Source organism: Lepisosteus platostomus, chromosome 6 (genome assembly GCF_059453375.1).
Source record: "Lepisosteus platostomus isolate fLepPlt1 chromosome 6, fLepPlt1.hap1, whole genome shotgun sequence".
In the NCBI taxonomy this organism is placed as follows: domain Eukaryota; kingdom Metazoa; phylum Chordata; class Actinopteri; order Semionotiformes; family Lepisosteidae; genus Lepisosteus; species Lepisosteus platostomus.
Genome location: NC_142616.1, coordinates 4,065,919 through 4,089,471, shown reverse-complemented (window position 1 = coordinate 4,089,471; position 23,553 = coordinate 4,065,919). Strand labels below are relative to the sequence as shown.

Below are 23,553 nucleotides of genomic sequence, written 5' to 3'. Positions count from 1 at the left end.
GTTCTCCAAACGGCTCCTGATTTACTGCAACAACATGGTAAAAGAAAATCTCATGGAACTAAAGAGTTACATAATTCATATCTTCTTCTTAATTTTTATACAGTATAAAATAGTCCACTATTTACTATCTGAACGCAAACTCAACTCTGTACTCACTGGGTATGTAGAGCTGAGATTCCCAGTCTGCCTTGGGCTGTGTGCTTCTCACCAGGCAGGAAAAGATGTTGGACTCCTGTTTGACTGGGATGTAGCTGCTGACACTGAGGAGCCCCTGACTGTTCCTGTCCACTGTGGGGGGCTGTGATGTCACCTCGTTTCCATCCCTGTCTGTCCAGATCACTGCAGGTTGAGGGAACCAGCCCTCTGATCTGCACAGCAGCTGGGCCTGATCTCCTCCAGGGGAGTGGAGAGACACTGACACAGCTGACAAGATTGAAAAAAAGTCACATACTATTTCAACATTCTGCAAACTGGAGTGAGATATAATAGTATTATTTGTGTTCTAGAGTGGCTCAACAAGTAAAGGTGAATTTATTATTTTTGGGAAAACATGACAATTCCCTGTTCTGATCCGAGTTTTAGAGTGAACACAATTCAAGAGAAGGTTTTGTTTTCTCACTTTAAACTTCCACAACTACTTTTAGAAAATCTCACTTTCAAACATCTTTAAGGTCTGAGATGTTTGTCATATGATTTGTCTCTGCTGGGGATCAGAGTCAGACAGGTATCTTATTAATGTCAACTTTATCAGTCTGTGTTTGAAGTGCTCCTCAGTGGAAGTTATCATTACAATTACATATAGCATCTATCAGTGATATTCAATACATCCACATTGTCATAGACTCATTATCATACTCATTATCATACTAATGTATTATAGAACTGCTATTATGCAGCACAACAATTATTTTGTGGGTAATGATTAGTGAAAGTTTAAACACTCACCTCTAACAGACAGGTCAATAACAGTGTCATCATCCCAGAGATCAGACAGCACCATACATATGTACTTTCCATGATCAGAGCGGGTGATGTTTCTCAGTGTTAAAGACACATTGCCTCTGGAGAGCTCATTGGAGAAAAGCTCCACCCTTCCCTTGTAGGCTGGGTCCTGTCTGTCAGAGTTATACCTGCGGTTCTGGTACAAACACACAGGGGGTCTAGAAATTTCTCTAAACCACCTGATCTCCAGGTCCTCTGCACTCTCTCTGGATGAGAGGTAACAGGGCAGGACAGCGTCTTCACCAGGGGACACAACTACAGGAGCAGCTGGACCAACAAGCTGTAACACCTCTGGAAGAGAAAGAGCACACAGTCTGCATGAGCCTCCCCCTCTACACAGCTGCTCACAGTGTGAGCTGGTCCAGCACTGTCTCAGGACCAGCCCACACTGACCCCAGGAATGTCACTGGTGAGGATTTAGTGATGTTTTAGTTTTAACACACTTTGATTGGATTTTTTTTTTATTTCAAGCAGACCTATTATCCCGAGTTAATGACATTGAGGAATGTCAGTAAGTTAATATTTAGGGATGTTATTGTTTCATTGGTAAAGGTTTAAGTGTTTGTCTTTGTTTAAAAGTGTATATAAAGTGTACACTGGAGGTTGTGGGGGTCAGATATGAATACCAAATTCTTGTCAGTCAAATGTATTAAGTGGTCAGGTTAAGAACATTAATATTGCTAGCTGTGAGTGAAAATAAGTATAATTATCATATTAAACAGTACAGTACATGTTATGGTGTATGTGAATCCTTCATTTCGTGCACCTGCCCCCTGTGTTGTCTCATTATTTAAGTCCAGTGCTCCAGCTATTCCTGGCATTGGGAGATGGATCCCGGAAGCCTGCCTACCAGCAGGTTAAGGAGAGGCGTCATCATGGCGTCCTGACCATCTGAGCGCCTGGCCTCGTTACCCTGGCTTTAATCCCTGTCCCGTCCTGGATTTTAACCTTGTTAGTCTCGGATGGATCCCCTGGTTCCTGGACTCTGGACTGCGCCTGGATTCCCCCTTTGGATTGTCTGCTTTTGTTCCCGAGATACAGAGTCTTATTTTTCATGTCACGAGACTGCCTAGACAAAGCCAGCAGCCATTTCAAAGCCAGCAGCCATTTCAAAGCCAGCAGCCATATCACCCTGCAACTCACAACTGGCAACCCACTGAAGCTAAGCAGGTGTGAGCCTGGTCAGTACCTGGGTGGGAGACCTCCTATGAAAAACTAAGGTTGCTGCTGGAAGAGGTGTGAGTGGGGCCAACAGGGGGCGCTCACCCTGCGGTCCATGTGGGTCCTAATGCCCCAGTATAGTGACGGGGACACTATACTGTAAACAGGTGCTGTCCTTCGGATGAGACGTAAAACCGAGGTCCTGACTCTCTGTGGTCATTAAAAATCCCAGAGCGTTTCTCGAAAAGAGTAGGGGTGTCACCGTGCTGTCCTGGCCAAATTTCCCATTGGACCTTACCAATCATGGCCTCCTAATAATCCCCATCTATTAATTGGCTTCATTACTCTGCTCTCCTCCCCACTGATAGCTGATGTGTTGTGAGTGTTCTGGCACACTATGGCTGCTGTTGCATCATCCAGGTGGGGCTGCACACTGGTGGTGATGGAGGGGAGTCCCCATTACCTGTAAAGCCCTTTGAGTAGAGTGTCCAGAAAAGTGCTATATAAGTGTAAGCAATAATTATTATTTGTTTGCCTGCACCACCCCCCTGTCTGTCGACCTGCCCTGATCCTCTCCGTCTCCTCCCTGATTTCCTTCTCCACTCCACTTCCGGATCTGCACAGTCCTGAACTACACTTCAGTGGAGCCTGGACCAGCTCCCCTCACACCTTCTTTCCTCTTGGGTGTGACATCACTCAGCCCCACCTACAGCAGGAGAAGCAAACTGGCCTCATTCATTCCTGCTCTCTTTGTGCCAGCTTGTGTGTTGAAAGTAGCTTCCGAGCTGCTTTCGTTCCCGAGATACAGAGTCTTATTTTTCAAGTCACGAGACTGCCTAGACAGCGCCTGCTGTTTGCTTTCTCAGCCAGTCCGGAGGCAGGGGGATGTGAAATGACATCTGTCTGCAGTATCCTAAGGCACCACAAGAGCTGCCATTTGAGCCTTTGAGAGGGAACTGTGGCAAACAATTGTATTTTCTGAAAAGAATGTAAGTAGCATGTCATGATACCTCATAGCTGGGTCATCTAAGGAGCTTCTCAATGTATCCTTTTTAAATACATATGGAATTCAAAACGTCTTTCTGTTAGCTGAGTTTTTAAAGCCGGGCCTTTCCCCATGGACCTGGTGCTTCTGAAGTGTTTTTTTCTTAAATGCTCCTCTTTCCTGTCCCTGGAGCAGGGGGTTCTTCCCTGACATGAGAATTGCCTGACTAATTACCATTCCTGCACAGCAAAGGGGCTTTATGACAGTGTCTGTGCAGCTCTTCTTCATTTGAGAGGATGGTTAGACTTAGATGGAACTTCACCTGTGGTGCTGGGTACATTAAAACCCATCCTTCATACATGGATCGTACAACCAAATCATACAAAATTAAAAAAGTCAACAGTCTAGTGTGTTATATATTATATAAATATTGACATTACCCAATAGGCTTATAAAAGAGGTGAATTAATTATAAAGACGCTGGTGAATAAGAGGAAGGAGGTGATGAGATATGTTCATAAATCTTAACATCTCCTTTTTCATGGTGAAGAAGGAGACAGAGGGAAACCCTTAGACTTCAGCTGTCTAATGGACACAGGTATGAAGCTGGACAGACTGGCTTGGTCTTCACAGCCAGGAACATGTCCTGATACAGGTGGGAAAAGGACATACAGAGGGGGTAATAGGACCCAGGACAATATCATTGTCTTTAAATACAGTGACCAGAAATACACACATACAAATACAAAAACTACAATAAAACACAATATAAAATTCTACAAGATGCTGTGTGTTATACAATAATACAGGTATTTAAGACAATGCTGCTAGAGCTCACTATTCTACTACTGAGAGACACAACCTGCTCTGGTTGGAGATGCTAAGAGACCCAAACCAGAATGCTGAATGTAAGGACCGATTCTATAAAACAACTGTAAATGGTTTGCAGTGAGTGCTCTTGTACTGCTATTGATGATTATGGCTTTAGGGCTGTGAAGTGTTCCTGTACTGCTGTTGACCATATCTTTTATTTTATTCATATCAGGTGAAGGAAATGATCTCAGCACCACAGGCCTAAGCTATCAGCTGTAGACTGGAGTTTAGCCTCTGACATAGACGTGTCCACAATCACTGTGTCACCAGACTCTGTCCTGGGCTCCTCCAGTCACTGTCTACAATGTGAGAAGAGCAGGAGGAATGGCTGAGCCTTGAGCAGAGCCAGTGGAGATCAATGTCATTGTGCTGCCCTGCTGGTTGAATCTGACACATTGAGGCCTGTCTGTTAGGAAAGAAATAATCCAGAAAATAAAATGTGGTTTTACTCTCATCTTAACAGGTTTCCTACATGTTTTACCATCATGTGGGGTTAAAAACTGAATGACTCTGGTAACACTGAACAGGAATGTTTATTCAGACAGACACTCTGTGCTTATTGATCAGTGATGTGTAAATCAACCATCTGTGTTTGGGGTACGTATATGTTTAGGTCTCACTGCATGTCTGCAGCACTTAGGAGACTGAATAAGTTTGTTCTCCCTGTGACTCCTTAAAAGTCATAAAGACTGTTTATGCTGTTAGTTATTGTGAGGATTATCTCACAATGCCAGCACCCATATCACCCTGCAACTCACAACTGGTAACCCACTGAAGCTCAGCAGGTGTGAGCCTGGTCAGTATCTGGATGGGAGACCTCCTGGGAAAAACTAAGGTTGCTGCTGGAAGAGGTGATAGTGGGGTCAGCAGGGGGTGCTCACCATGCGGTCTGTGTGGGTCCTAATGCCCCAGTATAGCAACGGGGACACTGCTGTCCTTCAGATGAGACACAAACCGAGGTTCTGACTCTCTGTGGTCATTAGAAATCCCAGGGCATCTCTTGAAAAGAGTAGGGGTGTCACCCTGCTGTCCTGGCCAAATTTTCCATTGGCCTTTACCAGTCATGGCCTCTTAATAATTCTCATCCCTGAATTAGCTTCATCACTCTGTTCTCCTACCCACTGAGCTGGTGTGTGGGGAGTGTACTGGTGCACTATGGCTGCTGTCGCATCATCCAGGTGGGGCTGCACATTGGTGGGGGTGGAGGGGATCCCCATTACCTGTAAAGCGCTTTGAGTGGAGTGTCCAGAAAAGTGTTATATAACTGTAAGTAATTATTATTACCTGTGGACTGTCATCTGTGTGAGCTGAGAGCTTGAAGGGGACAGTGTGGATATTTGAGGCACAAGGGAGAGTATTGTGGCTCTACGATCACATGAACAACTGGAGCTAAACTTGCAGACAATCCTGGACATTATCATGAACACAGTGGTTTAAAGAAGGAAACAAGAAGGACATGAGGACGAAGGGGATGACTGTGGCAGAGACTGAAGGGGTTAAATGGGAAGACATGTCTGATCCCTAAGGAACACCCTTGCCCAGCTCCATGCCCATGAGGAATTCCAGGGGGCACACAGGAGCCTCACTGAGACATTGTTAGTGAAATTGTCTAAGGAGTGAGAAAAGGCATTTTCAAAAAACAGCTCCAGACTCCCCTGTCTCATCCTGGGTGATTCTAACAATTGTAAGATGAATAAAGACCTGCCTTCATATTGTCTGCTTGACCAGGGCACAGAAAACAACCTCTGTTACAGTAATATAAAAACATGGCTAATGAAATGATAGAGTCTCTCTTCACTGTACCTGATACTGAAGCAGAGGACTGGAGGAGAAGCAACAGAGTCACAGAGAGCCACGCTGAACTGTCAGACTTCATACCTGAAATACAGAAAACACTGAGTTTAGTCAGACAGCATGCCTGAAATAATGAAAGACTCTGTCTAATCTCTGATATAAAGAAACAATCTGATAAATCAGAATTCATCTCAGAATTCAGAATTAAGATTAGTCAGAATTCAGGAATTTTCTCTGACTTGTAAGAAATAATCTTTTAATAACAATTAATGTTTGGTCACACTTCATCTCAGAAATAAAGAAACTGGAATGGGTCTAATCAATTACAGAAAAAAAACTTCAGTCAGATATTATCTACAGTAGGAAAGAGAAAAAAGTAAGATATTTCAAATTTAGTATTTCAAATAATTAAACAAAAAACACCTGATCTTGGATTACATTTAAAAATCAACTCTGATAGGACAATATTTATCTCTAAAATAAACACTCTGGTCAGATTTCATAACTTAGATAAAGACATATTCTAACTGGCAGCCCTTATAATTAAATTGCAATTGTAACATTTTGAATAGTAAGCCTTCACTGAAACAGACACTCATAGTGAATGATCCAGCTGTAGTACAACAGTAAGGAGTGTCTCTGCTTCAGTCCTGACCTGACTGTTCACTCACACACTGCTGGATCTGACTGATCTCACTGTCACTCCAGCACACAGCAGCTTCAGTCCTGACCTGACTGATCACTTACTCACTTCTGTAACCAACCTGATCGCATTGTCAGTCCAGCACACAGCAGCTTCAGACTTGTACATTGAATCTTCTTCAGCTTATAGATCAACTCTTTGATCAGTGACTGTGTTGTCTCAGAGCTGATCTGTTATTATTATTATGTGCTGTAAGTTGAAGTCTTTTCTCCTGTTTAATCCTCCATCTTAATCACAGTAACTGCTGTTCACTGCTACAGGGACACAGTTCTCTTCCTTCTTTCACTTTACCTGAACAAACCTGTTCTTTCAGCACAGACTCACCCAGCCTGCAGAGCAACATTCCCATTGAGGTGAATCTGTGTCTGAGCTCTGAACAAGGACAGGAGAGCAGGTGGGAACAGGCAGAGCTTGAATCTTGTCTACCGTTGTATTTCTGTCACTAGTGTTTTATTTATTTTGCCCAGAGAGTTATTGATTAATTTAGTATAATTAACGTTGTGTTTAATTTGCAAGTGCAGTTCCAGAGACAGTACAGTGAGCAGGACAGGGACACTCAGAGCTGTGGTCTGAGCTCTTTTCCAGAGACAGTACAGTGAGCAGGACAGGGACACTCAGAGCTGTGGTCTGAGCTCTTTTCCAGAGAAAGTACAGTGAGCAGGACAGGGACACTCTCCATAGAGTCTGTATAGATATGTGATTCTTCAGCAGGAGTGTGTGTAACTGGGAAAGAACAGGCGATGCTGCACACCAGGGCTCTAAAAGAGAGAGAGAAAGACTGAGAGACAGGATGAATGAAGCTGCCACAGACAGGGTTGAGGGACTAGTTGTAGGAAACTGAGAAAGTGAGATGAGATGAATGAGCTGAAGGTCAGAGATGTCAAAATTCAATTGCCTGAAGACAGAAAACTGCAACATATTTTTTTCTGAATTCTTCTGTTAAAAGCATAAGTAATACAAATGCGCTGTGGTGAAATTTCTCCTCTCATGCTGTCCGCTCTTGAACAGGCTGTAAACCTGGACTGTGTGTGCAGTCAGTAGGTATAGTATTCCCCAGGACACACTGCAGTGTCACTGACTCCTGCGGACTCGCTGTTTTATTTATTTGGATAGTCTGATGCAGGAGTGCACCACTCTGTAAAACTGTCAGGTGTCCCACTAACCCATCAGTGCTTATTTTCTCTCTTCTTACTGTACTAGTGACAGTTTCATCAAATGCCAAGATTACACTGCTGAGTCATGATATTTTTACCACATCACTACCACAACTCTAGATGTTACAATGCTCTACAGCAATAATACAGTTTTTAATTACAATATATAGAATTATTAGTGTTTGTATATAGTTATTAGGGAACTGATAATTGCATTTTGGATTTGAATTATGAAAACAGTAGTACAATATGGATAGCTGTGGATTTTACTTCACTGAATTTGTTAACGTACAGTGGACTCCGGGATTATTGGCACCCCTTGATAAATATGAAGAGAAAGATGTATAAAACACAGAATGACCCCACAATGCCACCAGTCCATGTGTTTCTTTAACTGAGACCTGTGGGCTTTTCTTGGCCTCCCTCACCCTCCTTCTCTCTGTGTGGGGACAAGTTGGGCAGCTCCTCTTCCTGGGAATTACCCACTGTTCCACTGGGGCTGGATTGTTACATTATTGCTCTGATGGTGGATATTGGAAATTTTAAGGTTTTACTTATTTTTTGTACCCATTATTAGCTTTGTGAAGATCAACAGTGGTTTGCCTCATCTCTGTTGTTAGTTCTTTACCTTCCCCACGCTGATGGAGGACAAAAGGTTTTTCTGTGCGTGTTTCATCATTTTTATACCCCAGGGAAACAGGAAGACACTAAAGTACACACATTAGTTGAACTAATGTGTGAATTACACACAAAATTGAACTCAAACAAGTATAAATATGTTATTTTTTCAAATGCGAAATGTGAGAGTAGGTGGTGTCTTTCTGCCCTAAACGTACATTATCAGGCTTGGAGAGATTACTTGTCTGAATATAAGAATACGACAGAGTCCGCTAGATCCAACTAGTTCTCTCACATCATTGAAAATTACCATAACAACCCCAGACACCTTTTCTCCACCTTTAACAGAATGCTAAACCCTAACTTCCTCACTGCAACTCTGCAACAATTTTTAGATTTCTTTAGCTCCATGATCAACAACATCCGGCAACACATTCTCTCCACAACACATATTATTTCCACACCTCCTCCCTGCTTCTCATACTTTTCTGGTTCCCTTCTCTTCAACTTCTCTCTTCTCTACTCTGCATCCCTCAGTAACTAGTTTCACACATGAAACCCACCTCCTGTATATTAGATCCCGTTCCCACCACTATTTCAATCCTGTTTCTCTTCTCTCTGTCCGGCTGTCCTCAATGAATCCATGAGTACCAACGATCCTCAAAACTGCAGCCATCACCCCTGTGCCAAAAAAGCCTAACATGGCCCCGGACAACCTAAACAATTGTCACCCCATCTCCAACTTACCCTTTCTTGCAAAAACTCTAGAATGTGGTGTCATATTTCAATTACATAAACACCTCATTGTAAATAACCTTTTCCAGCCCCTCCAATCTGGCTTCTGTCAACTTCACAGCACAGAAACTGCCCTGGTCAAAGTCACTAACGATCTTCTAATAGCTTCTAATTCTGGTTCTCTTTCTGTCCTCATCCTTCTTGATCTTAGTGCTGCTTTTGACACTGTTGACCATGACATCTTACTTTCTCGTCTTGAGACTGTGTTTGGAGTTTCTGACACTGCTCTCAAATGGTTCAAGTCTTACCTCACTGATCCCTGTCACTTTGTCTCTCTTGGTGGATATAGGTCTGAAATTGGTTTTGTTAAGTCTGGTGTTCCTCTGGGTTCGATACTGGGTCCCCTACTTTTCAGCATTTGCATGTTTCCACTTGGTCAGCTTTTAAGATCACATGGTCTCAACTAACATCTGATGATACTCAAATGTACATTCATGCCAAACCTGACACTGATGTGATTGTCTCTATTCTATCTATTTGCATCTCTGACATAAACTTGGATGACTCAAAATTTCCTTCATCTAAAATGTGACAAGACTGGAGTCATGCTTATTAGCAACCCTCATCAACTTCGTAAAGCCAGTCCTGTAATCCTATCTGTGGATGGTTCTGTACTTGAGCTTCAGTTTAAATTGTAAAACCTTGGGGTGATATTTAATTCAAGCATAACATTCCACCAACATGTGCAGCATATTGTCAAAACATCTTTCATTCACCTCAAAAACATAGCTAGACTACACCCTATGCTATCACTAACTGTGGCTGAAAAGCTGATCAACACATTTGTTTTCTCCCAAATTGACTACTGTAATGCTTTACTCGCTGGGGTATCTAAAGCTTCTTTGAACAAACTGGCACCTCAGTACTTGTCTGAATTAGCATTGTTGTAACAGAAAGAATAAGGTTCTGGATCCCGAGATGAAGTAAAACAGATGAGTTTATTGCATGCAAGGAACAATAAAGCCGAAGACTTGTTACCCGCAAGAAACAACAACACTGAAGTATTGTTCGATGTGTCGGTACAAACTTTTAGGTTATATAGTCCTTCCTTGCTGCTTCGGACGTCATTCGGTGTTATGGTAAGGGGGGGTCATGGTATTTGGCCAGTTAAGAGACCCTTGCCTGGTCAGTTTAAGATTAAGCCCCCAGGGGGTTCCTAGCTCGCATCTGGAATCCTTATCAGTTAACCCCCTTTCCTGCCATAAACCCCTGTTGCTTAGAAGTCTAATTTTCAGGCAGAACTGACTTAAGTTATTAACCCTTTTTACATCTTGTCTCTTACTTCAGCATCAACCTACACCCCACCTCACAACCTTCGCTCTTCTAATTCTGGTCTCCTTACTGTCTCACAAGCCCGTCTACACTCTGTGGGTGACAGGGCCTTCTCCTGTTATGCCCCCAAGCTCTGGAACTCCCTTCCCAAGGATATTAGAGAGTCACCTTCTCTAAACTCCTTCAAATCCAGACTCAAAACCTTCTTCTTTAGAAGAGCCTTTAATGAACTGGTCTCATTCTTTACCCCTCTGCTTCTTCTATATTTAGTACCACCATCTACTGTCTCCTCTGCGTATTCTCATCCTGGTTATCTTGTGTATTTTTATTGTATATTTTTTATTGTTGTTGTTGCTGTTGTCATTCTGCAAAGTGCTTTGAGAAGTCACCTTTAAAGGCACTATATAAAATAAAGTTTATTATTATAAGAACATAAAATACAAAATACTGAATATGGTAATATATCCCTGTCTTAAGGGGAGCCGGGTATTAGACTGGCTGAAGCTGCTCACAGATGCAGCGCTGGTAACGAACTACAACTCCCATAAACACCCTGAGTCACTTCCTGACAGTGTCCCTATTCCTCCTGGCTGTGGTGATGTCAGCGGGTCCCCCCCAGTTCTGGCAGCTTCACAGCTGATTGTGTGCAGTCACTGGCACACAGCAGAGACTCACACGAGAATGCTTTCTTAAGTTTAATTTTCACAAAAGTCAGAAATAAAACATGGGAGGGTTTCCAGAGATATTTACAAGTCAGGAGTACAGCAGGCTGCTAACGAGGTATATCTCCCTCTCTCGAACATGTTATTTTCCCCTGTTTAAAACTTTTACAACACACCAACTTTTTAAATTACTATGATATTTCATTTTCTCACTACCTGTGGGTGGTGCTACGTGCAACTCAACACAAATTAAACACTTAATGAATATTAGCAGTGAGACCGAGAGCTGGGAGAGAGTCAGCCTGTGTTCATGAGTCAGTGACGGGTTTAATCTCCACACTGACAGCAGGCAGCAGCACGAGATCTTTATAAAGATCCTCAGTCCAGAAGACAGGATAGATCTTCTCCCCCTGAGTGAAGACCATGTCAGTGAAAGTGTAGACATGAGCTCTGGACTCCACTGTGTAAAAGGAGACCTTCCTCTCCTCAATATCCACACACACCCCCAGCTTCCTGGGCCGCCGACTGAGGGGGAGATGGGTCTCAGGGTCAGTGAGAGCACAGAAATCAGACTGGTAAGAGAACAGACACCAGTAACCCTGCTGGGAAGAGAGGCTGAACCATCCTTTCCTCTCTGCAGACTCTCTGGTCACTCCTATTCTCCACAGGTCATTCACCTCCACCTCCCAGTAGTGTCTCCCTGAGGTGAAGGCCTCCCTGCTCACAACACAGAACCTGGAATCAAATCTGTGAGGATTGTCGGAGAGATCCTTCTCCTCCTCTCCCAGTCTCACTCTTTTCCCATCCTCAGACAGTTTGAGCTGGCAGTGAGCTGTATCAGGGTCCAGAGTCACAGCAGCTGGGGAATAAAACAGCAAACATCACAAAAGATTACCGAAAATTAAATTAAAATGACCCTCCTCACACACACACCAAAAGAGAATAACAAGTAAATGACTAATTACTTCTCTTCCCTTCCAGAGAAAAGACATTCTGTCATTGTTTCACTAAGTATTACACATGCAAGTTGTAGTAAATTGATATCAGAATATATAAATTAAATATTGCAAAATACATTTAAATGTCTGCCAGGTGACTCTACTTATTTTTCTAGGCTGCAGGGGTTATCCAGATGTCATATTGCCAGAAAAAGAATTGTGAGCTGTAGTGTGTTGTGCAGTGCCCACTGATGTTACTTCAATTCACAGAGTTCATTGGTCCACACCAGCCTCCGTGTCATTCTTTGCATTTATGCAAACATGCAACCTATTTTGGCGACGAGGATTGAAGTCAATGCGTGGCTCTAGGCATTTCAGGCAAGATCTGCTGCTTTTACCTACTGATTCACCGGACCAGACTGAAAACGGTGCACTGCAGAATCTGGTAGGGCAGCTTCAGCTTGAAGAAGGGGGATGAAACTTGCGGAATGGCTCGGACAAGAGGTGCACTTGCTGCATTTGATCAAAATGCTCAAACACGGAGGAGTACTGTGAAATATTGGAGTATTTCTTTATTGCCAATGGAATAGAAAACAGTGCTAAGAAAAGGCCGGTTCTCATCAGGCACACAGCTTGAGAAATGTATTAAGTCTCGATAAGCCAGGAAACAGATCATATGAAGATCTAGTCACGTAGATCACTTTAACCCCAGACCGATTGAGATTGTTCAAAGATTCGATTCTCGCACAAGGAAGCAAACCGAAACTGTAGCTGAGGATGTAATCTATAAATTAGCGCAGGATTGCAACTACGGTAGTATGCTCTCGCAAGCACTCAGAGATAGGCTGGCATGTGGAATAAATGACCAGATCTGTTATAACCCCATTCCGCACGCGCCCTCACTAATTGCCTCATTTTTCAAATCATGCCTCAGCTCTCCACTACTCGAACCCTCTCGTCTCGCTTTTCCACACTCGGGATTAGAGTCCCCCCTTATCGGATAATCTGAACTAAACGCTCCGCATAGGGTCCAGCTCTGTAATCCGCTGCTGGGCTAACAAGATCCAAAGAAGGCTGTTGTCAGAGACAGATCTTATGTTTGCCAATGCACTAAAGATCGCACAGGTCATGGAAACAATGTGCCAGATTTACACGTGAAAGCTACCGCTATGGCCTGCAACAGTATAAGGGGATGGACTAACTGGCCTGTAGTGTTCCAAAAGCGTGAGAGCCGAGCTGCAACCCTGAATAAAGAGCGTTACCGCTGTACATGAAAACACCCATAGTGCCTATTCTGCAGCCAGATGGCTCAATTAGACAATACACACGCACAAGGGAATGTTCACCTACAACCCTCTGCTTTTTGGGGTATCATCAGCATCTGCAACATTCCAAAGAACGATGGAAGGCTTGTTGCAGGGCGCACCAAAGGAAGAGCATTCAAAAAATCTGGATGAAGTGCTCAGTGGGCGGCAGGAAGGCAGCTTGCATGTAAAAAGAAGTAAATGCCCACTGCTGGAAAAGAAAGCACACTACTTAGGACACAGAGTAGATGCAAAAGGGGTTACATCCTTCAGAAACAAAAGTTAAAGTTAACCTTTGTTTTTTACAGAAAAAAAAAAGCGGCAAAAGCAAAACCTTGCTGAAATATAAGAAAGCTTTCACACTTTCAAAATGTGAAGAAATATCCAAAGTATTCCATTTAAAGCAGAAATAACACCTCCAGAAACCAGGAGAGAAAGACGAGAAAAACAGAGGCGCTCATACCGACTGCTCGCGCTCAGCTGTCTGACTCTCTGATAGGAGACACCAGCTGTAAATCAGTGAGCTCTGACCACTGAGAGATGGGGGGCGGGGCTTATACATGTTCATGGGGAGGGGGTAATTCGCTTATCTGTCAGTCAAGTGAAGAGATTATCAACTTTCATTTTTGGAATCCTGATGCCTAGAAAGACTGACACAGCTACCTACATGAATTTATAAATACACAGAGCATGTTTGAGTGATGAGAGAAGGCACCCTCTGCTGGACAAGAGTGGAAACCACAGCCCTGAAGCCGACATGACAACATCTTCCACTGATATTTCACACTTGTTCTGTGTAGAACAGGACACAGTGTCAAACACTGACTTATTCCACAGAAGAGTATCAGCCTGGAAACACAGACACACTCACTCTGCTGTGATTAATGGAATAATATTCAAGTTGAAGTTTGTCATTTCAGCCATATACATGTATACAGAGAACAAGATATCGTTCTCCAGGTCTACGCTGTGAATACACACAAGACAATGCTATAGACCCGAGCTTCTCAAACTATGGTATGGAGCACCGCCGGGTAGTACGCCCTATGACCCTGGAAATTTGTTGTGTACACTGAAAAATTGGGACAGGTTTTCATATTTTTTATTTTAATTAAATTAGTTTGTGTCAAATATGCAGCCTACGTACTACATTATAGTCCTGGGAAGAGCCTCTCATTCCAAGATAAATACCCCCTGAGTGAGAGGCTATAGGCATCTGCTTCAGCTTCCTTTGTAACCAGACAGGTGTGGTGCCACCAAACCATGAACCTCAAATCACAGCTCACAGTAAGCATGTCACCTTAAAATGTGCACATCTGAGAGTCCTGTAATTAATTCTGGCAGAGAGAACCCCTCCAGGCTCCCAGATTTCCTGCTGGTCCCCTTTAGTAGAAGCCTGCAGAGTACACTGTTCAGACTTTCACTCTTCAGATTAACTCTTCCTCCTTCAGTAAAACTCAGGCAGTCCAGAACAGGTGAATTCCTCTCAGCTGTTCCATGTCACTCAGATACAGTAATCACAGGGACACCCTGGTATACTGAACTCAGATTAACCCTTTACACCAAGTTTACCAGCTTCACCTAAGTCAATACCAGTCACCTTCCATAATGAGACACTGGAGCAGAAACACCAGTTAGGAACGTGTTCTAAAGGGATGCTATTGCAGAAACATACAGCAGATATTAACAGTTCTGTGTACACATGGATACAGCGTTAGAAAGGATACCCGAGGGTACAGCAAATTAAACCACTGAACCAGAGAGCTGTGTACAGGAAACAGACTCTAACAATGCTCTCAGAAATCCTACACCAGGCTGCTGCAGATACTGATGGAAGAGTTACAGGAGGGACTAGATAATGAAGAAATAAAGGGCTTAACAGGGGAAAGTAAGAGAAAGTGAACCAGGGGGAGAGAGGAGAGAGAGAGAAGAGCTACTTCACACAGACATACTGAGTGTGAAGAGGAGAGAGAGGAGCTACTTAACACAGACACACTGAGAGTGTGAAGAGAACAGAGAGGAGAGAGAGGAGAGGAGAAGAGAGGAGAGGGGAGAGGGGATAGAGAAGAGCTACTTCACACAGACACACTGAGACTGTGAAGAGAACAGAGAGGAGAGAGAGGGGAGAGGGGAGAGGGGAGAGCTACTTCACACAGACACACTGAGAGAGCGGAGAGGAGAGAGAGAGAGAGAAGAGCTACTTCACACAGACACACTGAAAGTGTGAAGAAGAGAGAGAGGAGAGGGGGGAGAGTACAGAGGGTCTTGGAAGAATCTCGAGAATTCAAACGTGGTGAGAACGAGCTGAGTAGTACCAGGCAGTGTGTCTGTAATGAAATGGAGAAATGAGTCTATTACAGCACAGGGGGTCAGCATGTATTTCTCACTGGGAGCCCAGAACTAGTCACAGCTTCAGGGAGCACAGTGGCAAGGGTCTTATTTCCTATTTACAGTGTAGAGACAGCAGCAGCAGAGTGGGGAAAAGACACACAAGGTACAGCTGCAGTTTCCCTGGAAAAGCAATGCGGAAGAGGGGAGAAACATCAAAGAAGATGAACAAGGCCACAATTGTACAAAAAAGAAAAAAAAATCCCAAAATGGAGAAAAACAGAACAATAATCCTTATATTGCAAAATAAAACCTCACTCATAGTGATTAATGAACTGATGTTGAAATGACCGATCTATTCTGAGACAAACACCCCACTGAGTCTCTTACTGAACCCACATCACTGCAGCCTGTCTCAGTAGAGCTCACAGCTCTCAGGTTTATTCTCCAGATCAATCACAGCCTCAGGGAGCGCAGTGGGAAGGGTCTGATTTCCTAGCACAGCACAGTGGGAAAAAGACACACAAAGTAGAGCTGCAGTTTCCCAGGAAAAGCAATGCAAAAGAGAGAAGAAACACCAAACAAGACGAATAAGGCCACAAACTTTACAAAAAGAAAATAAATTCCCAAAATGGAGAAAAACAGAAAAATAATCCTTATATTGCAAAAAAAAACTCACCCCTCTTCCAAGGACTTAGAAACAGCTTTAAAGTCCTTTAAGAGAGATAATGCTTCTCTTGTGCCTTCAGACAAGCCTGACCAGACCTGCCTTCACTCCCCTTTTATACACAGCAGCCAGCAGGGGCTGCATAGACTGAAACACACACTGAGAGTGGAGAGCAAGAAAAAACAGTTTTACAAGCATATGGGGAAAAACATTCCAGGCCAGTTGAATATAAATATCTTTTACTTGATACATCCTACTGTATATCAAGATGTATAAAAACATAGAAAATTTTTTATATATGGGGTTTGTTTTATTAGTTTTGTATTATACCCTTGGGCACAGTCTTACAAGACTTATGGTAAGCTGAAGAAAGGCACTGCTGTTAGGAGACATATGGTAGTTAAGCAGGAATAGGTAGCAAAAATGGCCCTTAGGTGCCAAGATTGGTTTTACAGGGATTCAGATCTAGTTTATGTCATTTTCAGATAGGAAAGTGGTTTTCAAACATGGGGTGGGATGATATTTTTTATGCCCAGAGTAAGAGAGAGAGACAGAGGACAACAAGCTGCAGGAGAGCCCAGAGTAAGAGAGAGAGACAGAAGAAAAAGCTACTAACTGAAGATTCTGGGATGCAGACAGCAGTTATGAAATGATTGGAAATGTTTTTTTCTGTTTTTTCTTTTCCTGTAAACAGATAAAGGTTGCACATGCACAAATATATTTATGTGAAGAGAGCCTTGCACCATCATTTTTATAACAGTGTGGTTCTCTAGGATTTGGTCAGCTGTTTTGTTATGAGTGGCTCTATTCCTGATTTCTCCCGATATCCCACAGTTATTCCCAAATCCAGGGTCACTGGCTCTGCCACATTCATCCTGTAGACCCTCAGTCAGGAGTGAGCAGAGACCAGAGCACATGGCCTAAAGGAAAAATGAGTTTTTTACACTGTCAGTCCCTCCAGGAGAGATTCAAACTGACTATTATACTGAAAAACCTTTGGGGAAGATGTTCCTCACACTTTCAGCCCAGAGGAAGAGATAACTACTGGCCATTAGAATAAAACAGAGATTGGAGACAGAAATTCACACCATGAAGCTTGGATTGATCTTCGTAGTATCCCACTTTGAATTCATGTAGGATGTTTTATAAAAACTAAACTGAAATACATCTACTTAGGTGTACACATTACAAATGACAATCTCAAACTAAAAAGAACTTCTGAGACTAAATGCAATCACCATAGATAATCTTAATATCTTTGTACCACAGGCCGGTGTGTTATCAAAAGACAGACCTACCCGCAGCACTGCAAATCCACCTCCATTCTGAAACACAGAGATACAGACAGTGTTAATCACAGTCACACACTGGAACACAGAGATACAGACACTGGTAATCACAGTCACGCACTGGAACACAGAGATACATACACTGTTAATCACAGTCACGCACTGGAACACAGAGATACAGACACTGGTAATCACAGTCACGCACTGGAGCACAGAGATACAGACACTGTTAATCACAGTCACGCACTGGAACACACAGATACAGACACTGTTAATCAGTCACTGTTATGACCCCATGTGTCTTGGGGTAAAGGGGTGTAACATTTAGGATAGGTTTTGGATGCAGGTGTGTTCTGTTGAGGGACTTAGGAAGCGTGATAATAAGTGTAAGTGCAAAACATTTTTAAGGTGAGTAAGTGACTGGTACATCATAGGACACAATAACACACTGAGAAAAGGAACTAGAGTGGTGCCAAAGAAAAGAAAATAAACAAAATGGAGCTGGCTAGGACAGTGAGGGAAAGCCAACCTGACTACAGAAGAAAACCTGAAACACACGCTCTTCGGTGTCTTGAACACCATAGTTAACCTCCACTGCCTACCCAAAACCATACAAGACAAACAGCACTCACCCATACTAAACTAGTGCGACTAATACAAAAATCAACTACATGTATGAAGTGTACCCAACAACCTAAACTAACCTTATACACAAAAGTTCACACAAATATGTAAGTGAACTAGGAATACAAACGAGAGTAACAGGGCACAAAAAGAACACAGAGGTTGATATACTATGTCTGGGCAAGGTAATGGCTAAATGAAGGATAAACGCACAACAAACAAATGAAAGTACAAAGAGACAAACACAAACCAACAAAAGCCAAAGCTATACGAAAACACACATGAACAAAGCAAAGCTGAGCCAAGCGGGACCGAAGTCAAACAAAAGGGCTTCTGAAAAACTCCAAATAATATACTGAATAATCTGCCTTCTGATTGGCCGAGAAGCAGATTGAAGATGATGTCACAAAGAAACAATGATATAATGATGGACCAATGGGGGAGGGAGAACAATCAAGGTCAGGAAGTGGGGAACAGAAACAAAACACACATGAACCACACACTGGGACGTAACAGTCACACAGAGCAGCTGAGTCATACACTGGAACAATACTGTTAATAAGTAAGTGCGTTCAGTACAGTCAGTGCTGTCTCACAGTGTACAGAGAGTCTAACGGATTCACTCACCAGCGAGTTTCTCCTCCCCTGCAAAGAAACACAAACAACGAAATCAGTGACACAGAATTAAGGCTGAAGAATCTGGAAAATAATTTCAGCCATTTTTTCTATTATAACACATTCAGTATTTCACTGAACTTAAGAACTTAAAAAATACAACAGGAAACATTTCTGCTCATCTTGTCCATATTTGTCACGTCCATCAGCAACCGTAAATGACCCTTTGCTGAACTGACCACAGCTATGGGTAATTCCAGCAAGCGTCAGCACACTGATCGATTATCCAATCTCGACACCACACAAATTATCAAACCCTCCACTTCCCAGGATATCAAACCCTCATTTCCCTCAGGTCTGCACTCAGAATTAGCCTCTATCCCTGGAGCTCCTACCTCGCCGTGGTTATAGACATTCTCTTTTGGATCGTTACTGAGGTCTTTGAAATATCTTCCTTTGTCCCTCGACTCCGCAATTTGGGTATCTAGCCTTCGATCCCCTCTGACGGAAATACTGATCTTCAACCCTGGATCCGACTTTAACACAGTGGACACATCCTGACCCTTGACCTCAGGCATCAGTAAGACAGTGGATCTTGCAGTATCAGCTGATTGAGGATCCCACCCAGCAGTAAGATCAGTGATATCAGTCACGAAGTGAAGCTGGAATATGAGCTCCACATGAGATTAGAGCTCTCTAATCAGAACCCAGAGAGGATACTGGGTATTGAAGGGGTCAGAACTACAGATGAATAGATCACTGTGTCAGCAGATACACTTGATCCTCACATGCACAGACAGGACAGATGACTGGATGCTGCAGTTGTGTGGATTCAGTGATCTGTGCAACTCTGTCTGCAACTGGCTGCTGGACTTTCTTATCGAGAGACAACAGGTGGTGAGGATAGGCAATAAAACATCAACACCACTCACCCTGAGCACTGGAACCCCACAAGGCTGTCTGAGTCCAAGGTTGTACTCCCTATTTACTCACGACTGCACAGCAAGACACAGCAACAACCACATCATTAAGTTTGCTGATGACACCACTATAATAGGACTGATCAGTGATGATGACGAGTCCACTTACAGGGATGAGGTCGTACAGCTGCTTAGGTGGTGTCATAGCAATAACCTGGACTTGAACGTAAAGAAAACGAAAGAGCTAATAGTGGACTTTCGGAGACACAGGCCACACACTCCCAGCCCACTCAGTATTGATGGAACGGAAGTGGAAACAGTCACCAGCTTTAGGTTTTTGGGAATTCACATCTCTAAAGATCTAACCTGGACTGTGAACACTGACTCTATCATGAAGAAGGCTCAGCAGCGCCTTTATTTCTTGAGGTGCCTCAAGCGCTGGGGGATGCCAGTACATGTGTTGGTGAACTTCTACCGCTGCACCATCGAGAGCGTCCTCACCAACGGGATCACCGTGTGGTATGGCAACACCTCTTCGCGAGAAAGAAAGGCACTGCAGAGAATGGTCAATATGGCCCAGAAGATCATCGGCTGCGGTCTCACCGAGATTAAACAGCTCTATGAGGACCACTGCCGTGGTAGAAATCTGGCCATCACAGAGGACAGTCACCACCCCGAGCATGAGCTCTTCACCCCACTGCCCTCAGGCCAGAGATATAAGAGCATACGGACACTGACCACTAGATTCTTCAATAGCTTCTATCCACAAGCAGTGAGACTGGCGAACACATTTAGCCATCCCCCTCGGACCACACCTACACCATCACCATCTACCTCTTTATGATTCCTTATCTATCGCACATCTCCAGTCATTGTTTACACGTCTGTATTGTTTACATTCAAACTGTCTACATGTTTACTTGCACATTGTCTACTGTTTGTTTGTACATTGTCTTGATGCACTGTTTGCACTTTGTCTTGCTTTTTACACTTGTTTTTACAATCGAGAGACTTTCTGTAAGTAAGAATTCCATTGTACCAGTACCGGTTACATTTGGCAATAAAGTTCAAGTTCAAAGTTCAAGTTCAAGTGATGTGAGTTTACAGTGGTCTTCATAGACAGGATATCTGTCTGGGGGTCTGAGGGCTGCGTCTCTGCTGTTTGAGGATGTTGTCCTCTTTCTCTCCCCTGTCTCTCTGTCTGTGATAACAGAGTGAAGAGCTCAGCAGTCTGGGAGGACCTTGGAGCAGAGTCACTGCTCCTCTGGATCGAGAGGAGCTGGTTGAGCTGGTACAGGTATCTGGTGAGGAAGCCCCCCCAGGCTCCTTCTGCTGGATCTGTACTGGGCACACTGGGAGGAGACCCAGGCCAGACTCAGGGACAAACTGGAGGGGTTATATCTCTCAGCCCACAGGGAGGAGACCCAGCACAGACCCAGGACTCACTGGAGGAGTTATATCTCTCAGCTGGTCTGGAGCAGCTGGGAATCCCCCAGGAGAAGCTGGAGACTGGTCTGCTCTGCTCAAGTTGTCCCTTACCAGGAGTAAGAGGTAAGAAAATGTTTGGATGGAGTTCAATCTGTTTTTTCTTTTCCTTGTCTTTGTATTTCCTCTCTACTGATATATTATTTTATTAAATTTAGTGCATGTATTTATTTTAGTAAATTCTACTCAGATGTATTAAAGTTGAAAGGAAAGGGATTACAGGTGAACTGCAGTGTGTGTTGTCCCTGTTTTCACTACAGGATCATCTGCAGAAGTGACACAGAAGAGACACTGGACACTCCTACAGGCAGGGCTCTGCTGTCAGCACTGGTCATGTACTGAGCCCAGACTGCAGTGAGGTCTGTGAGTCTTTCACCCTGTGTGAGATACTGTACTTCTCTGAGCACTAATGCTCTTCATCTCACTTATCACCACATCTTTCAGATTCAACTGACTTGTCACTAATGGACTCTAATAAACAGCAGTATTTTAAATCCATCTTAAGATACACATATATAATGAGCACATACTGTCCATTCTTCTCCACTGGATCACCAGAAGTACTGATGCTGCTAAAATAACAGCTACTGTTAAGAAGAGAGCCACCATCCATCCAGAGGGTTCAGGGAAATAGTCTCCTGGAAAACAGAATAAGTATTTTCATATTCAAAATAAAAACACATACTGTATGCAGTATCATGCTAAAGTCCTGTCAGTTCTGGTTGCCATGGATATAATCAGACAGGAGACCTGGATCACCTGGACAGATTCCGCTCACACAGCCTCAGGTGGGTCATGTTATTTAAAGTCTACTCTGACTTTGTGCTTCATTCAGATTCCTGACCTGGCTTCTGGCTTGTCTTGACTCCATTCCCAGATCACCCCTGTGCCTGTTACACTCCTCTGCGTTTACTGGTTTCAGGCCTGTTTCGTCCTGACCTCATCTTCTTGGTTCTGCTCTCTGCCATGGATTCTGCTTGCCTACTTGACCTAAAATTTGGATTTTCTTGGTGCTTAACTCCTGGGCTTTCCTGGATCTGACCTGCTTAACTGGACCACAACCCTGCACTGTGTCTGCCTGCCTGTCTCCACTCCTGTGTGTTAACTGCACACACCACACCGCCTGTCCTCACTCCTGTGTGTTTACTGCACACACCACACTGCCTGTCCCCACTCCTGTGTGTTTACTGCACACACCACACCGCCTGTCCTCACTCCTGTGTGTTTACTGCACACACCTTTCTTTCATATCCGACAATTTGTACAGAAAGGTTCTGGATGATAGGGATTTAACCTTGTGTGTCCCAGAATGACTAGTGATGCAGAACTTTATAATGATTTTTGATTGGAGACTATTCATAATAATAATGGTTATTGAGTTCTTTCATGATAAGCTCGAAGTGTTGGTTGTGCTCAATGGCCCAGGTGTGTTATATCCTGGGTGTGTGTTATACCTCAGCTGTGTTACAGGTGAGCTCCAGTGTTCATGTTTAATACTTACTGGGTATGTGGAGCTGAGATCCCCAGTCTGGCTCAGGAAGAGCACTTCTCACCAGGCAGGAGAAGATGTTGGACTCCTGTTTGACTGGGATGTAGCTGCTGACACTGAGGAGCCCCTGACTGTCCGTGTCCACTGTGGGGGGCTGTGATGTCACCTCGTTTCCATCCCTGTCTGTCCAGATCACTGCAGGTTGAGGGAACCAGCCCTCTGATCTGCACAGCAGCTGGGCCTGATCTCCTCCAGGGGAGTGGAGAGACACTGATGGCTGGGAGCCCAGGGCTGTGGATTCATCACAACAGGAGACATTTCACAGCTGATAAAATTACATTGGAGTAAATGCAGCTGTCTTAGTGTTGCCTTCTGAACACACACAGAAATGTTAAAGACATGTTTGCAATCAACAGTTTGAATTTGTTTCTCTGTCAGGTTTTAACTTCCTCAATACTGCTTCTACATTCATGATAACAGATGATTTATCAGCACATGAACTGAAGTGTTGAATTATCAGTGCTGTCTGTGTGTAGGAGAGGGGGCTCAGTATCACTTGCTGAGAGATGTATTTTCTGTGTTTTATTTTGCTGTGCTCTCTTCGTAGAGTAGATGTGCGTTGTTATTCGTAGCACTATGTAATGTAATATTGCATTGCATTGTGCGTAGTTGAGTTGTGTAAATTTGTTATATGCTTTGTTGGGTTGTATACTGCGGAGTTATGTAGTGTCCTGTACTATGTTGTGTAGTGCTGTGGGGTATTGTGCTGTGCCATGTTGTGTAGTGCCGAGCTGTGTTCTGTTATGTTGGTATAGAGCTACAGTAGTGCTGTGAAATAATGGACAGGAACCGAGACATCGAGTGTGTTAAAGTTA

General features: G+C 43.6%; 3 protein-coding genes across 16 annotated transcripts in view; 1 reads left to right on the top strand and 2 right to left on the bottom strand.

The window, feature by feature from the left end:
- LOC148659660 (butyrophilin subfamily 1 member A1-like) overlaps positions 1-6,878 on the bottom strand; it is a 179,114-nt gene extending 172,236 nt beyond the window's left edge. For 2 of the 7 annotated variants that reach the window (XM_088637473.1, XM_088637480.1), the window contains exons 1-4: positions 6,580-6,823; positions 5,825-5,899; positions 946-1,293; positions 157-423 (exon numbers count right to left, since the gene is read on the bottom strand). In XM_088637473.1, the coding sequence (XP_088493599.1) occupies positions 157-423; positions 946-1,293; positions 5,825-5,899; positions 6,580-6,589 (700 nt within the window). In that variant the 5' untranslated portion in view covers positions 6,590-6,823. Of the gene's footprint in view, positions 1-156; positions 424-945; positions 1,294-5,824; positions 5,900-6,566 lie in introns of all 7 variants that reach the window. The other 5 variants (XM_088637472.1, XM_088637476.1, XM_088637475.1 and 2 more) reach the window with 5 other exon arrangements.
- The window catches only part of LOC148659658 (butyrophilin subfamily 1 member A1-like), a 106,584-nt gene that overhangs the window by 59,892 nt on the left and 23,139 nt on the right, over positions 1-23,553 (top strand). The window lies entirely within an intron of this gene.
- Positions 1-23,553, bottom strand: part of LOC148659659 (butyrophilin subfamily 1 member A1-like) — an 84,849-nt gene that overhangs the window by 56,524 nt on the left and 4,772 nt on the right. The window contains exons 4-10 of one of the 7 annotated variants that reach the window (XR_015939743.1): positions 22,691-22,969; positions 21,720-21,827; positions 18,797-18,814; positions 17,555-17,581; positions 16,873-16,940; positions 16,269-16,415; positions 11,740-11,878 (exon numbers count right to left, since the gene is read on the bottom strand). Coding sequence is in view for 5 of the 7 variants with exons in the window: in XM_088637485.1 (XP_088493611.1) it covers positions 11,328-11,878; positions 17,555-17,581; positions 18,797-18,814; positions 21,720-21,827; positions 22,691-22,969 (983 nt within the window). In the remaining 2 variants the exon portion in view is untranslated. Of the gene's footprint in view, positions 1-11,039; positions 11,879-16,268; positions 16,416-16,478; positions 17,177-17,554; positions 17,582-18,796; positions 18,815-20,070; positions 20,920-21,719; positions 21,828-22,690; positions 22,970-23,553 lie in introns of those variants that run through there. The other 6 variants (XR_015939744.1, XM_088637485.1, XM_088637486.1 and 3 more) reach the window with 6 other exon arrangements.